The sequence below is a fragment of the Ixodes scapularis genome, unplaced genomic scaffold (assembly GCF_016920785.2).
Source record: "Ixodes scapularis isolate PalLabHiFi unplaced genomic scaffold, ASM1692078v2 PGA_scaffold0__279_contigs__length_252992795, whole genome shotgun sequence".
NCBI lineage: Eukaryota > Metazoa > Arthropoda > Arachnida > Ixodida > Ixodidae > Ixodes > Ixodes scapularis.
In genome coordinates, this window is record NW_024609835.1 from 48,604,312 (window position 1) to 48,619,606 (window position 15,295).

A 15,295-nucleotide genomic window follows, 5' to 3' on the forward strand; every position below is an offset into this window, starting at 1 on the left:
AAATGCTGCAAAAAGCTCTTGGGTTTGACGTTATACCGAAAACATAATAACAAAAAAAGTATATGATCTAAACATAAACAAACTAAACATTTCGAGCACAACAGAGATGCGTGTCTGCCAGGCATGCGGAGTTTGTAAAATATACGTTCGAAACAATCAACACACGTCACCATTTGAAGAAAAGAGCAGCCCGGTCACACGCCACCCGGCAACAAAGACTGATGACAGAGGTGATTACGTAACGCGAAACTGAGAAAACATCCTCGAGCGAGGCAACCCCGCCCCGGTCCCTGTCACCTCATCCGTGCAGCCTTTTCCACCCACCGGAACACAAACTCTTAATTTATTCTCCTCGCCGTCGGGCATCCCCTATAATAAGAGCCTCCTCTCTCGGAACAGTGGAACAGCCAAGTAGCACGTACTCAAATGCCGCCGCTGGACAAACACGGCGCGTTCCTTATACGGCACCGATTTGTGCTGATCAGTCCCACGGAGCTTCGTGTCAACAACAGCCGCAGGGTGGCACAGCATCTTTCAAAGGTCAGTCGGCGACCACTTCCTACGAAGACCAATTAGGCGGCAAACGTCGAACGGGAAGGTGCGGGACTTCTTCCGAAAGGTAACAAGCCGCCAGACCAGGGAACCGCAGAGCCTCGGGTCCCTGATCCGTCTGTGAGACCGCGCACGGGACAGGATTAGTCACGCCGGCAAGGTGCGCACCTCGGCGTTGCGCCGTCTCACTGACTTGTGTCCAGCACGAGCCGAGGACCAGAGGGCGCCGCTCGCTCGCCCCTCTCCGAAAATCCCCCAAAGAATCCAGCTGCCGACTCGGCGCCCGGGGCTGGACGCTCGCTTCGGCGGGGGAGCTCTCCCGAAAAAGCCCTCCACCGCCACCGCCGAGCGGGCCATAAGTACCGGGCAGCTCCTCCCTCAGGGGAGCACTGACCACATGAGGGGCAACCCCGATCTGTCCTTGTTCGACGGCCACTCCATTGGACGCTAGCCCTTCGTCACGTGACAGCTTCCTCTCGCAGGTCCCCCGCGACGAAGACACGCATCAGGGGGGAACCCACACCACCACGTTTCTTTCGCACCCCGAATGAGTCTAATTTGCCACTCGCTAAAGGGTTCTCGTTGACAGCGCGAGCTGCAGTTTTCAGACGTCTTCCTCAACGAAATGACACCCATGAATCAGTACGCCCTCGAGATGACCGCCAGCTTCGCTACCGGGGAATTCTCGGCACAGCAGAAGGACCAGTATCTGCAGCAGGAGATGCATCTCCGACTGCATGACGTGGACAGCGGAGTGGTCGATTTTCCGCAAAACAACTTCATCGGGATGCCTTGGAACGACCATCAGCACCACTTGGCGAACCCCGGCTTCGGCCCTGACCCGTACCAGGACGATGCGCGCTGCCGGGACGCGTACGGAACTTTCGCGGCTGACATCAAGGAAGAAGTGGCGAACGTGCCATACACGCCTTCTCCGTGGCAGTTCTCAACGTCCCCGTCGTCGACGTACCAACCGCCTTCGAGCCCCGATCTCGGACACGCGACACGGACGACACCTGAGCCGCTGGACAGCTGGACTCCGTACGCTCCCACTGCCGTCGTCACCGCAGTTACGGGCTTTTCCGCCGAGAACTGCACCGACCACGCCGGAACCTACGCCGCCCAAGAAAGCGCCAGAGTTCCGGACCCCGACAACGGTGGTGTCGGTGTCTCTGAGGCGATTGGCAAGACCGTGTTCCCGTGGATGCAACACACGAGGCCCCCGATCAAGTCCAGGGCGTCCCCGCTCCCAGGTACGAAACGGAGCGATCGGTTTACGGCTCGGGTGCCCCCCTCCCCGCGGCGACCCGCCGAGCGCGATACATAAATTTTGGGCTTCCCTCCGCCCCAGTTCGTTTCTCCCGAATGGCCGCCGCCGACCCGCGCCCTCCTCCTGGGGGCTCCGTTTCTGTATCTATGGCCACTTAAAAGGTGCTTCCCGGCTCCATTAGCGGCAGATAGTAATGATGAAGAGGGCAAAACCCGGTCGCGGTCCCATTTGTTAAAGCGCTTGTAAACGTTAGTGACCGGCGGTTGAAGGGTCGCGCAGGCTTTCACCCCTCCGCTCCTTCGTTCCCCCTCGGGGGCCCTTCCTTTTTTTACGACGTCTGGAAAGACAGTAGTCACGTGTGGAGGATCGCTTACTGCGGGGAGGCGAGAAAGCGCCACTGCCCCGCGAGCTGTCAGGAGCCGACCGGGGCTCGCTTATTAATGGACCCGGAACACGGATGCTTTTTCGAGCGGTCCGCTCGCTTACGGAGCTCGCGGACAACCCGGCAGGCTTGTGTATACATTCGGGCGGCGTTGATCAGTCGACGCTTCGACACGGTGTCGACGCCGTCGATAGCGACAGTCACTGTCGGTTTCAATGGATCTTATGCACTGGTGTTTCTCGAAACAGAGATTGATTGATTGATTGATTGATTGATTGATTGATTGATTGACAAGGCAGCCAAGGGCCCGCCGTATTGGTCAGGGGAAACAGAAGCACGTGAATTAGCATAAGGGGTAAACAAACGCACGAGATGCGCAAGGGTCAGACGAACTTGCACGCCGTATTGGAGAATAAACAATAGTTATGTAATTTCGGCGAGGAAATTGTTACAGTCGTAACTCTGCCTATTAGCTTCCGGAAAGCTTTTTCTTACAAAGTTCGTAAAAAATAATCACATCAACGTGAAGAATGATGCGGATATTAGTATAACCAGAAGGGATCATAGGTTATGTTTACATGAATGCGATCGTAGCGCATCGAATCGAGCAGGGACCAATCGCTAGCAGCCTGTCTTCCCACTTCTTCCTCTTCTATTTATCTGGTACCAATCAAAATAAACTAATTTCGATTCGATGCGCAGCGGTCGCATCCATGTAAACACAGCCATAGCTCCTTTAAGTTGTCCTTTCTACGCTGAGTTATCTTTGCTAACATTTAAAGTAGTAGTAGTAGAATAAAAATTTCCGAAATTTAGTTGATGTGCAATTCATGCTTTCCATCAATGCGTAGAAAACTAATGTGGCATCTGTCCTTTTTTTTTTTTACCTGCAATTGTTTATTTCCTAATGTCGAGCTCTCTCCGAAATTCTGGCCAATATTAATATATCTCGAAACCAGATTTAGAAATTTCGTATAACATTTCATATTTCACAGATCAGTTATCGTTATGCCAAGTTTCGGCTCGCAGGCTACTAAATAGTACGTCTTAAAAATACCCAGACAAATGCTTCTTCAGTTGTTTGTTACCAGCGTACACTGGATTTAGATCAACTGGAACTCCGAGCTCTGGTTGGAATGATTAGCGGTTAGACGCACCCACTATTCACTCCTACCAGAGCTCGACATTCTGACGTCTTCACGCTCTCTCATCTCCTCCCCGCCCTCGATTTCTTGGCGTACCGGCATGTTATTCCGATCACACTGGCATATTTCTGCCTACATTTTATTATCTCATCATTAGTATGTATTACCCTAAAATGATCCAACAGCCTGTCCCTCGCCGTGGACCGCGTGTCCGTATATTCGACAAATGTCAATTAGGCAATCGTCGCCCTTTTAAAATGGCTAAAACGTTCTCAAAGCTTCTTTCGGAGAAGCGTTTTCCTGTGCAGGAGCCGTATTTCCACCTCTCGGGTTCATAAACGGATTTGTTGGTAATCAATGTGTTGTTCGTTAGTAAGCGCGTCGGAGAAGAGCACGTACTCGTCATCGTAAATAATGCCAGAGAAAAGAAAACAAAAACACAAGGAGCTACACAATTAAGTTGTATCATCCTCTCCTGGTTTCTCTTAGTTCACTGCCCCTTACGAGTGCTGCGTATCCGTCAGGCGACCACGCCTGCGGAGGTGTGGAGTGCCGGCGTTTTGACGTAACACGGCGACGGCGGAACGGAGCTCCGCCGAGAGGCCATCCGTCACCTCGTTGGTCCATCCATCTCGAGCCCAGGATTGGGCCGAGGATCGCTCAGCGAGCCACTTAGGCTTGCCTCGCGATGGCCATCGAATCGACCGAGATCGCGGCGGCAAACTATAAGAGAGGTCGCTGTTGCTACAAAGCGTTACACCGCCTTTCTTATACATCTGTACGGGCTCGAAGCCACTAACGGTGTCCCCGGATTTAGGGTGAAGCGTGCTGATAGATGGTGATATATAGTGCACGCGCACCGCCCCTGATGGATACAAGAGATGTAATAGTAAAAAGGAAAAAAAAACGAGGGTTTGAAAGGGTGCTGGCTCTGCCGGGTCACACGGCGGAAAACATGAGGTATATGGCCAAAATAAGTTAGACGATTACGTCGGTTGGTATGTGTGCCTCTGTTTCTGATGTTTAATTGATTGCTTTTAAATGTAAAGCTTCCACAGCGTACACAAACTGGCCAATTTTTTCGACAAAATGAGCATTATTTAGCCATTAGGACTACTCCCCCGCCCCCCCCCCCCCCCCCCCAAACGCAGACTAAATCACTTGAAACCTTACTTTGGTGGAATCGTGTGACCTATACAGCCATCCAGTTTCTCCGCTAAATATATAGGGAGAATATACGTCACAGGATGCACCGATTCCCTCACCAATTCTCTATGAGGCATCATGCATTTCATGCATTATAGCACCCCGAAAATCAATATCGCTGCCATTTTTTGTTTCATACTTTGCTTTGGTATTTCTAAAATTTCCAGACTACTGAAAAAAAAAACTCACAAAAAAGAAACAAACATGTTCGCTACGCATAATGGTTTGTTCCTCTCGAATAAAGCGTATAATGTAAGCAAGAAAATATATGTAGAGGGAGCAAGTAAAAAACATATATTTTGATGCTTCACATGAACTTATAGTTTGTTTGTTGTTGTTGTCTTTTTTCGTTTTTTTTTTCTTCGTTGAAAGGTGAGCCTAATACATATTTTGTTCTCATGTGATTCCTTTTAGGATTTGTCCTTTTCTTGACTGTTAAGAAACTGACCCTTCCTCTGAGGAACAGATGGCTGGAATGTGAATGCGGTTTTCTGCTTAACGATGTACGCTTGGCCTGCCAACAGCCATTAGAACTAATATTTCTCGCAGCCTAGCGCCGGGGCGTGGGGGCCGTTTAATGAATTCTCTCGAGGACACAAAATGAAGGAAAAGGAAAGCCGTTTTGAAGCTTAGAAAAAAAAAAAAAATAATGTGTACTTTTGCATCCATATTTTCGCAATGTTAAAAAAAAAAAAAGTCCAATAACTAAAAGTTAATAGGAATTTTATGTCTGCTGGGGAGACGTTTGCGAAACACTGTGTTTAGGAATTATGCTATACATATATTTTATTGTCCTTTCTTCGCGCGTGTAAGGTACGCACTACGACTCAAGCTCATTCGTTTTATTTTTAATTATCTTATTTTTATATCTTCCTGATCCCTCAAACGTGTAAAACAGTCTAAATCTTCCAGTAGATTTCTTTTCCCCTTCGGGTTGCATGGGTATGTTACCTGGGTATGTTACGAACCAAATGAAAATATTATTAAATTCCAGCACTACCAAAATTTACGATTTAGGTCACCATATCCGTAGTGCTCTTGTTACTTACACCCACAGTTCCGATATCTTCAATATTCGTTAGTTGAATTAACTTCAACGCAAAATGCACCGCATATTAGAAACACGTACTCCGTCGCAAAAATAAATAAATCTAAAAACCTAGAACAATGGGGGTCAAGAGACTATGCCGAATTCTCGCACACTTACAAAGAAAGAAACAAAAAATAACTGGCTACGCTAAACGAGAAGTATCTGATTCTTCTGCATAAAAGAAGGCAACTTGAAAGTCGCGCTCACACATCAATATAAAGCAGAAAAACAAAATACAACATATTATCCCCCCCCCCCCCCAAAAAAAAAAAAGAACGTGTGTTTATTTATGATATTCTTGAAACAAAGAGGAACAGCTTCAGTGGCGAAAGATGAAATTGAATTAAAACCGGAGGCGGTGCGGAAGCACGCCGAGAGGAACGCGATACGATCTGCAAGCCGCGCGGGTTTAACGAGGTAAACAAGCCGGAACGAGATCGTCCCTTTGGAATGCCCAAGTCGAGAGGCATTCTCTCGCTATTCGACGCCTTCACGTTTCTTTCCAAAATTATCTCTCTTTCTTTTTCACTCGGTATTCCCCTTGCTCTGGGTATACTCGGTTTTAACTTACGATGGACTGGAACGAACGCCACGAACGAGCCCTCATTTCATTTCATTTCGTTTATTTTACTTTAAACGCATCTGGCGGTGCATTTCATGAGGGTGAATGGAAGACAGTAGGAGTCCTGATATTTTATATACATATCATAACAATTATAACAAGCGATATACTTTATATATATAAGAATGGTAACAATGGTTCTGCCAATACTAAAAATATAATGACGCTAAATAATACGAATTATGAAACTTAAATAGATATACCCTTTTCACGACAGAGTGCACCCTCAAATAGCGCAATAGAAACAAACATCCAAGGTATAAAAGTAATCGAGGATATAGCGAGTCAACGAAGAAGCTATTCGCAGCTTAGATTTAGACAATATCGAAGCCAATCGAAGCCGGAGTGATTGTCACGTGACTTTACCACTGGGCACTTCGACGCACGGGAAGTGAGGTCACGTGATGGGCTTACGGCGTTGGGTTGGACGAGATGGCCACTTGTAAACTCCACTGCGGTCCATGTTAGGTGAAACAGGGCATGGTGAACCCCCTTTTTTTTAACGGCTGCCTTGGCGAATGACGCATTCATCTTTGTCCCCTTTTTAACGACTGGTGGAGCTGCGCAGTTCACTCCGCTGGAATTCGGAAAATGAAAACCGCGCCCGGTGTGCGCCGGGTAAGACAATGTTCTCGTTTGCTGACGAGTGCATGCCTGGCACGCCAGCGTATGTATGGAACTCGCAGTTCACAGTGCCGGCGTCATGCGTCTACTTCGCGTTAATTGGGAAGCCTTTTTTTTTTTTTTGATCGGCGTAATTGGGGCTCTGTGCGCAACGCTGTTTTATTACGGGCGTAACGTCTAGATAAGTCACACGACGAAAGAGTAGAATGTTGTAACGCACGTCGAGTGTTGTGTCGTACACGAAGTTGGACGAGTCGTCAAATTCCACGTAGCTTCGACGTTGTCGCCCAGAGTGACAGTCCTCTATATTCGGAGAATTTTAATGAAATTTGGATTCGAATAGGATTGTGCTGTATGCAATTTGCATAGCAAGAAAAAAAAAAGAAGAAAAAGTGGGAACTTTTGTTTGCCAGTTTTATTTGCCAGTTTGTAACTTCGCGTATATACTCCTAAAAAAATAATGCTTTATTTTATTACGTGCTTATTTATCAGTCCTCCCTGGCTGTTGCATTAAAGCACACAACTATATGAATTCGTATCTTCTTTCACCAATTAGGTGCATTAATAAATGCACCTAATTCAAAATCATCCGCAGTATAGTATGCCATCTGGTCTTGTTTCGTCGCATATGTTTTAAAATCTAAAAATGAAGTTTCAGTTGTGGCACTGAGAATAACGCAGTCATGTGAAACGTCGTCCTTCACTTCTAGAAAAAGAAAATCTTTCCTCTTGCCTCATCATTCATTTAGGTCTAGATGCTTCTGTAGGTTCTAGAGATTATCTTTACAAGTCCCCGACAGGGAGCTGGAACCACGAATATTTTAAACCTATTCGTAGAAAAAAAAAAGACTTTATTACAATGTATAGTTGTATTAATATTCTTATCATCATCATGTCGTGCTCAATCGATATGGTACAGTTCCAACTCTGAAACAGATTTTGTTTTACATATATAAGGTGAAATAGTCTAAAAATTTCTCATGAATTTTACTTAAACGTACGGGCGAAGTTTCGTTTTTGAATTTTTCCCCTTGCTCTCGCAAAAAGTAAAAAAAAAAACGTCATTGAGTGTTAGCTAATGTTTTTCCCAGTTCATAGAAATAAAACCCATCCTCGTGACTCGCCCGTGCTGACTGGTCACCACACGAGAAATATCAGCAAAAGGAGAATCTAACCTGTGAGCTGGTTCGAAAACGTCCTTCATAATTTAGATTATGAAAAAAGCATGTTCTCCAATGCGGGTTTTGAACGCGCCTTGAATTTCGACTACTGACTCTGAAAACCGAAGCCGAAATCATTTCTGTCGAGAAGGACGAGGTTGCCGCTAGAATACGGCGCTTCATTGTTTCCAAAAAAAGGGTTTCGTCACCACGCACAGCGACTTCGGCGGCCCGTCGTCGGAAGGCTCGAAAGAAAAGTTCCCGAGACCCGAGGACGGAGAGCGCGCGCAAGAGATGAAACTGATTCGTTACGGCCACCCCCCACTCGGAGAACGAGAGCAGGGATTTATCTGCGATAGCCTAATGAAAACAAAGGACTCCTTTCTCAAGAAGATTAGGCGAAAGCACAAGCTCTACCACTGCCACGCCGGAAGATAAATTTGCCGAGGGAAATGGAATTAAAGGAAGAGGAAGGGGACGCTGCTGGCGTTGTCCTGCGGTCTGCGTCGCTCAGCGCTTCTTCCCCATGCTTCCCCTCCCTTTCCAGCGTCCTTCGGGGACCATGTTGTCTGGTGGGCCGCCAAACCAGTCAACCCCTTGCCTGATGCTGCTTGCTGCGAGGCCTCCGACAGCGGACGGCCGTAGTCGAGTTTTAGGTAATCGGATTAACCGAATATGCTCTCAAAGCAAGTCCGGAACGGCGAGTAATGCGGTTGTCTGCAGAGCTCTTTGGAGGCAGCCGGAGCAAATGGGGGAATGGGTGCATGCGGATTCGGCTGAAACGCTTGCCACTCGGCTCGCCGGCTCTGCGCGCGCGATCGTGTCCGTGGAAGGGAGCGGGAGAAACGTTGTTGGGCAACTCAGCACCGAGGACTCGCGCTCTGGTGAGGTGACTTGTGATTTTAAAACTAAGAGAGCGGAGCTGGAACACGCCTGGGAATTTAACTGATAAAAGTAGCTGCGGCGATGACTTGCTGAGATGGAGAAAGCGTTTTTAAATTGCTCTCCCCAGAAAAATAAAATGATAATAATAATTTATTATTAATTTTTTTCCCTCCCTATTTGACACTTATGCGATCCTACCAAGTTTGTATTTAGCTAACCTCGTGTATGGGCATTTTACGTGGAATATCTGAAAATAATGTAGATAACGATTTCAGGTTGGGATGAATACAAGTGGCAATAATATCAAGTGCGAGATTAACAAACCATATCGATACAAATTTGCATAGAATATATCGATTTAATTAAGGTACCTATTTGACGTTGAAGTGAGGTTAATCGTTCGTAAAATACTACATGCACTTGAAATGCGATGAAACTGCTAGAAAAACGTTGCGGAGAAGATCGTACTACGGTTTCAAATTCGATACTTCTTGCGCCACTAGGTGCCGTGGTAAATGTTAGTGTTGTCTGATTGGCCCCTAGATATATTAGTTATACATATTTGTGTCTTCAACTCCTTACCCTACTTGACCATATGAAGAGAAAGCAGACTCGTGACTTCACACTGGGAAATAAAACAGTTCCCCATTGGGTCCTTTTTCGCGTGTTTCATTTCATTGGACGATTAAAAGTATCGACAGCCTCAATGAAGAACGATGATCAGGTCGTTTCGAGCTTGTGAACAAGAAAACAGCACAATATTAAGTACAAAACAGCCCAGACAAGCCGAGACAATTCGCGCCCTTATAGGGCCAAAAACCCCCTTTGTGTCTTTTTCCGGAAGCCATCTCAGCGTGCCCTGCGTCGTTAAAAGCTGACACTCTCCGGTAACAACTTCATCGTTGTCGGTGCTACGGGCCAGAAACACAAGCGCGTGGCCCTCTCTCCCCGTGAGCCCCGCAGTTCCCCCGGGCCCGCAGCTTTAATCGCAACCATACAAAACACAAGCGCTTCTAATTAAAGTTTCTTGTACGAAATGAGTTGCCCTGCCTGATACGTCTCTGGAGATGCCGGCCGATGTTAGGCAGTCTCGAAACATACGGCATAATGGCGTTTCGCTGTTCGGCGGGCGGGGCAAGCGACGAGCAAGGCCGGCACTCGGGCCCCTCTCCAAGAAGAAAATTTAAACCGGGACGCCGAAAGAACCGGTGAAAAAATAAATTAATAAAAAAAAAAATAAAGTGCCGCGCTTCCAATGACAAACCGGAGCTCAATTAAAAGAAAGAAGGAAGCCGAGAAGAGAAAGTGCTCTCTCGCGAATTTAGAATTAGGAGAACAAGCGGAGGCGAGGGAGGAGAAACGAAAAGAGGGAGGGAGGAAGGAGTCGTCCAGGAATCTAGGGTAGACTATGCGACGTGTGCCAATTAGCGAGAGCCAGTTAAAAACTAGCATGGGCACCTGCTACGCCCAACCTGCAGGATCTTAATCAACCGGAGGACGATTAGGGACGAACAGGCAGCCCTGGTCGGGAATGACCGGCGCGATATCTAATGCTCCGGACCTGACACGGCGTCAGAGTCTTAGAAAACGCGAAGCCGAGCTCTGACTCGACGCTAGAGTCGAACTGCATAATTAAGCCATCTGCCCTGAATAAGCAATAGGTATCAGTTTCTCCTAATGAATTCGTGCTTTTTTTACTCGGGACTCTTTGGTTCATCGCCGTCTTTAAAGAGGGTTAAATGTTCTCCGGGATTTTACTTTTGCTGTTGCGTTTCCGCCAGTGCACCCTATAGCTGTCCCTATTGCCCTGGTGGGACATCGTTTTACAAAAGAAAACGAGTGAGTTATTATATATCTAGTTAATAACAGTATGGTTTTGATAACATCATATTTGAATCCCGTGATACCGATATTTCTCAAGATCCACACAAATCGCATTCTGTGTTTTACACGCCCCAGATGCGAAAAGTTCATCATTCGCTGGGAAAAGTCCAGTCAACGTCCCTTGTGCCATATTAGCAGGCATATACGAGCAAAGTTTGTCACACACGAAAACAAGCACTGATTGTCTGAAGAGACAAGTTGATTATATTTTTTTTCTCCACCTCAACACAGCAAAAACCTTTTCAAGACGCCTAGTGCAAAGATGATAGGTTTGTCGTTCCATGAGTGGCCCTTCAAATACTGTACACCACTAAAATATTCCTAGGTACCGTTGCTACCATACTTTCAATCATTTAAAAATACCTGAAGCGGTAATCGCTGATTCATCCGTACTCCATCAATCTTCACGAGGAAGTATATTTAAATCCAGTCACCCCTCTCGCACCCCGTTACACATTAATATCTCTTAAATGAATGTACCTTTGTTTCTTTTTTTTTGCAGATCCTGCTGTCAACAGTGATACCAACCCTCTCAAGCGACCCCGAACCGCCTACACGACCTCGCAGCTCCTCGAACTGGAGAAGGAATTCCACTTCAACCGATACCTGTGCCGACCCCGGCGCATAGAGATGGCCGCCTATCTCAACCTCACGGAACGGCAGATCAAAATCTGGTTCCAGAACAGGCGGATGAAGTTCAAGAAGGAGCAGCGTGCCAAGGGCATCAAGACCGACGACGCGATGGGGCTCACTGCCGGGGGAGCACCGTGCGACCTCACATCTTCCCCCACCTCTTCGTCGTCGCCCGGCTCGCCGTCGCTCGGAGCCGTGACGCCGCGTCACAACTGTTTGGGCCACGCGTCCGTGTCGGCGGCCGTGCCCAGTGTACCGCTCACGCAGAGCCAAGACTCCGATACGCGGTACCAGGACAAACCGGCGGATATACTCCGCCTTCCCACGTCGGGCGAGTACGGGAGGCATGTTTGTTCGAGGCACTCTCACCCGGAAGGACACGCTGGGAAGAGGGTTTACAACGTCCCCTACTCTGGAGACAACAGCCTTCTCAGGCTCGCTCTCGCCGACCCGTTTTCGGAAGACGTCCGAAGTCAGTCCGTGCAGGGTTCCGCAAGCCTGCAGAGGTCCATCGGCGTGAGGGAGTACTGGGATCCCTCTCAGTCTAATCCGTACAGTGTCAACCCGTTGCCCGTGATCCACTGAAACTATTGGTGCCTATGGTGGTTGGAAAAATTTGAAAGTGAAAAACTCGAGCTTCGTCGACGTCTCAGTTGCTCGACTCACGGACTTGTGTGAACAGTGAAAAGTGCAGAGCACCTTGAGATTTGTTAACCCGTCCTGCTTTTGGAAGAACGATTGTAAGGACATGTGTGGATACATGATACCACGGGCATTTATTGATTGGCTGTTGAAATTTAGTAATGGTACTTGGTGTGATGAGACAGGCAATGTCGTCATTAAAGCGAAAAACAGTTCATCGATGTCTCAGATGCTCGACTCACGGGCTCGTGTGGAGAGTGAACAGTGCCGAACAACCCAAGATATGTTAACCCTTCCTGACGTTGTAAGAACGATTATAGGGGCATGTGTGGATACATGATACCACGTGGCCTTTTGTGATCGGCTGTTGTAATTTAGTGATCACACTGAGTGTGGCGAAACAGGCTATCTCGTCAATGTCCTATTTCGCGCGTGTTCATTGAATAGATTACTCGACATTATCTTATCTTAACCAAGGACCATTCCACTGCATTTTTGGGTAAAAACGGAACTGAGAAGTCAGGTGCCCATTGTAATGTTTGTTTTGTATTGTGATACGCACCTGGAACCAATCAAACTTTATGTCCATGCTCATATTTTTTTTGCAGATTCTAAGGCCGGAAAAGGTCGTTAGGGTGCACACTACGTTTCAGCATTGTTATTCCTTCATGGTGAAATGCAAACTATGATCATGTTTCTTTTTTTTTTTACTCAATCTGAGTTAAAGAAACGTTTTCGTGTCGATATACTTTTATGAACCTTTTCCCAGGAGTCATCTGATATATTTGAAAGTATATTGAATACACAGTTGCTCGAGGGATTGATATACTTTATCAGACATCAGAACTGTTTTCAGTCGCAGTCTACGGTATTTGTTTTTTGTATATAGTCAATGCATTTTTTTATCAAGGCAAAGTTGGTAATAACAGGGTAAGCAAAGACATTATTATTTTGATATGTATTTCCGACGAGGTGATATTATTCAAGACACTTATACTGCACCGTGAAAGCGTCGAGTCCAATCTACTTGGTTGTTTTTGTCTAGTTGATGGAGTGTTTGCATTCGGAATTTATGGATGGCGTAAAAATGCTGCCTATCACTTTTAACACCGAGACCAGCTAAGTACTAATTTAACTTTTTTTTTCAAGAAAAGTTCATAATTTGTTTTAAGTGACATTTATAATGCTAGTGACGGGCGTCCTACCATCATAGGCACCTGTAGCGTACATTTAACACCTTAAGTACGCGTAGATATTTTACACCGAAAATGCTCAGTAGAAGCATCCTTACATCGGTAGCCATTTCGTGAGTCCGGCATTGATTTTATGAACCGATGCAGCCAGCGTTCTGTTTTCCGATCTTCAGGCATGTTTTTTTTAATTGGTTGTATGGCCGCGATACTATGTATCCCGACGACACATTAACTGCCCATCCCCCCTTCCCCCCGAAAAACAACAACAAGAGACAACAACCATTAAGGTAATTATTTTTTATGTACACTGTGAGAATCTGCAATCATTCCTTTAATCAGTCAACAGAGGACAAAGAAGAAAGAAAGCGGTATGAATGTGTTTCACAGGGTACTTGTCGTCGAAAGTATATATATTTGTTTTATTTCTGTTATTTTCATCTACTTTTCACGCTTTAATCTATCATTTTTCACAGAGTGAAAAAGTTTTCAGGCCTTCTAGAGAGTATGCATATTGTGTGTTACTGGGGCAATAAAATGTGACTCTCGTATTCTCGTGTAACATGTGTGTAATCGAACTTCATCTCTGTACACTCAAAAAAACCTGTAATGTCTACTTTCCCTCGATACTTTTGAGAGCTCCATTCGCCGCAATCTACAAAAAGTGCTTGGACGAATATGACAAAGCTAGAAATACGTTTAGACATAAAAAAGTGCCTGCGTGACGGCACTGAGCATGGGGACATATCACGCTGCAGCTGAACGCCGCAGATATTATTATTTTTTTTTTAAGGTTTAAGCATGTTTTGAACTTCGTCATCCGTTAAGCTCTCTACTCAGATTTCAGCCATTGACTTCCCCGAGTGCTTCGAGCAAAAGCAGACGTTCCAAATGTTTTCGAGTGTAGAGACGTAGGTTCATACGTCCCTTTTCACGCCGCAAATGATGTATGTTCGTTTGTTGTACTCGAAACTGATCTGAAGTAGTTGCGGAAGTCGAAGGGTGACGAAACTCGAAGGCTTTGAATTCTGTAACAAAGACAGCCATCAAACCATTAGCGAGTTTCAGACGCTGTCTGGTCACTTTCTTCTGCCCCTTTCGCAATCATCGAAACATACGGGATGTACTTGGATCACTAACTAAAAATTAAGCACTTCAAACTATTAAAACTATATTATAGTCACTGCACACGACGGCTGGGCCCATTCAGGTGAGCGGGGTGGGGGAGCAAGCGCAGATACCGCTACTGGGAAACATTTGAAATAAAGTTATGAATACGGACGAACAAAGTGGCGTAGGTACACCGCGGACGACAACATTAAAAAACTTCGTTTTTTATAATGGTTCATTCAGGGTGTTGACAGCTGTTTGTGATCGCGCATTTTAGGGGAAATAAACCGGGCAGCTTTGGGGAGCTTGTTACACTGCACTCGTCGAACGAGTTCGAATGCAAAAACCCAAACGCCCGACGTCTGCGTTTCGCGTTCGAATACGACATTCGAACGCGGAACGCGCAGTGGAGACGAAGGCAGCTAGTTAGCTTTGCCGTCTTCTCACCGATCATTCCAACCAGAGCTCGGAGTTCTGCCGTTTGAACGAACTTCACTAAAGACAGTTCTAGTTCAAATTGTATACTTTCCACGACCCGCCGTCAATGTCCCGTAACGTTCCACAACGCAAAAACACAAGTAGGCCAATATACTGAAAAAAAAACCGCAAAAAAGAACGCCGGAAGGAACATTTCACCAGTCTTGGCGGTAACGCGTTACAGGTAACGGTGTTACCGGTAGGGTGTTGATTTCTTTGCAGTAACGCGTAACGTACTCGTTACATTTCAAAAACAGTTACGGGTAGCGTACTTGCGTTAGTTATTTCGAGTGATGGGAAACGTAGTAAACGCTTCTCGTTACATATTCTTCCCAAAACTTGAAAAAATAACACTTTTTTTTTTCGTGTTTCTAAGCGCCAAGTTATGTGAGTTGTTGGCGTTTTTCTTACCGTTTTTTTTTG

At 46.3% G+C, this 15,295-nt stretch overlaps 1 protein-coding gene across 1 annotated transcript; it reads left to right on the plus strand.

Moving 5' to 3' along the window:
- Positions 1 to 721: 721 nt before the first annotated feature.
- Positions 722 to 13,234, plus strand: LOC8038078 (homeobox protein Hox-D3-like). Its single transcript, XM_029976271.3, has 2 exons — positions 722 to 1,805; positions 11,323 to 13,234. The coding sequence occupies exons 1-2, from the start codon at positions 1,178 to 1,180 to the stop codon at positions 12,036 to 12,038; spliced, it is 1,344 nt and encodes a 447-aa protein (XP_029832131.2). The 5' UTR covers positions 722 to 1,177; the 3' UTR covers positions 12,039 to 13,234.
- Positions 13,235 to 15,295: the final 2,061 nt, after the last annotated feature.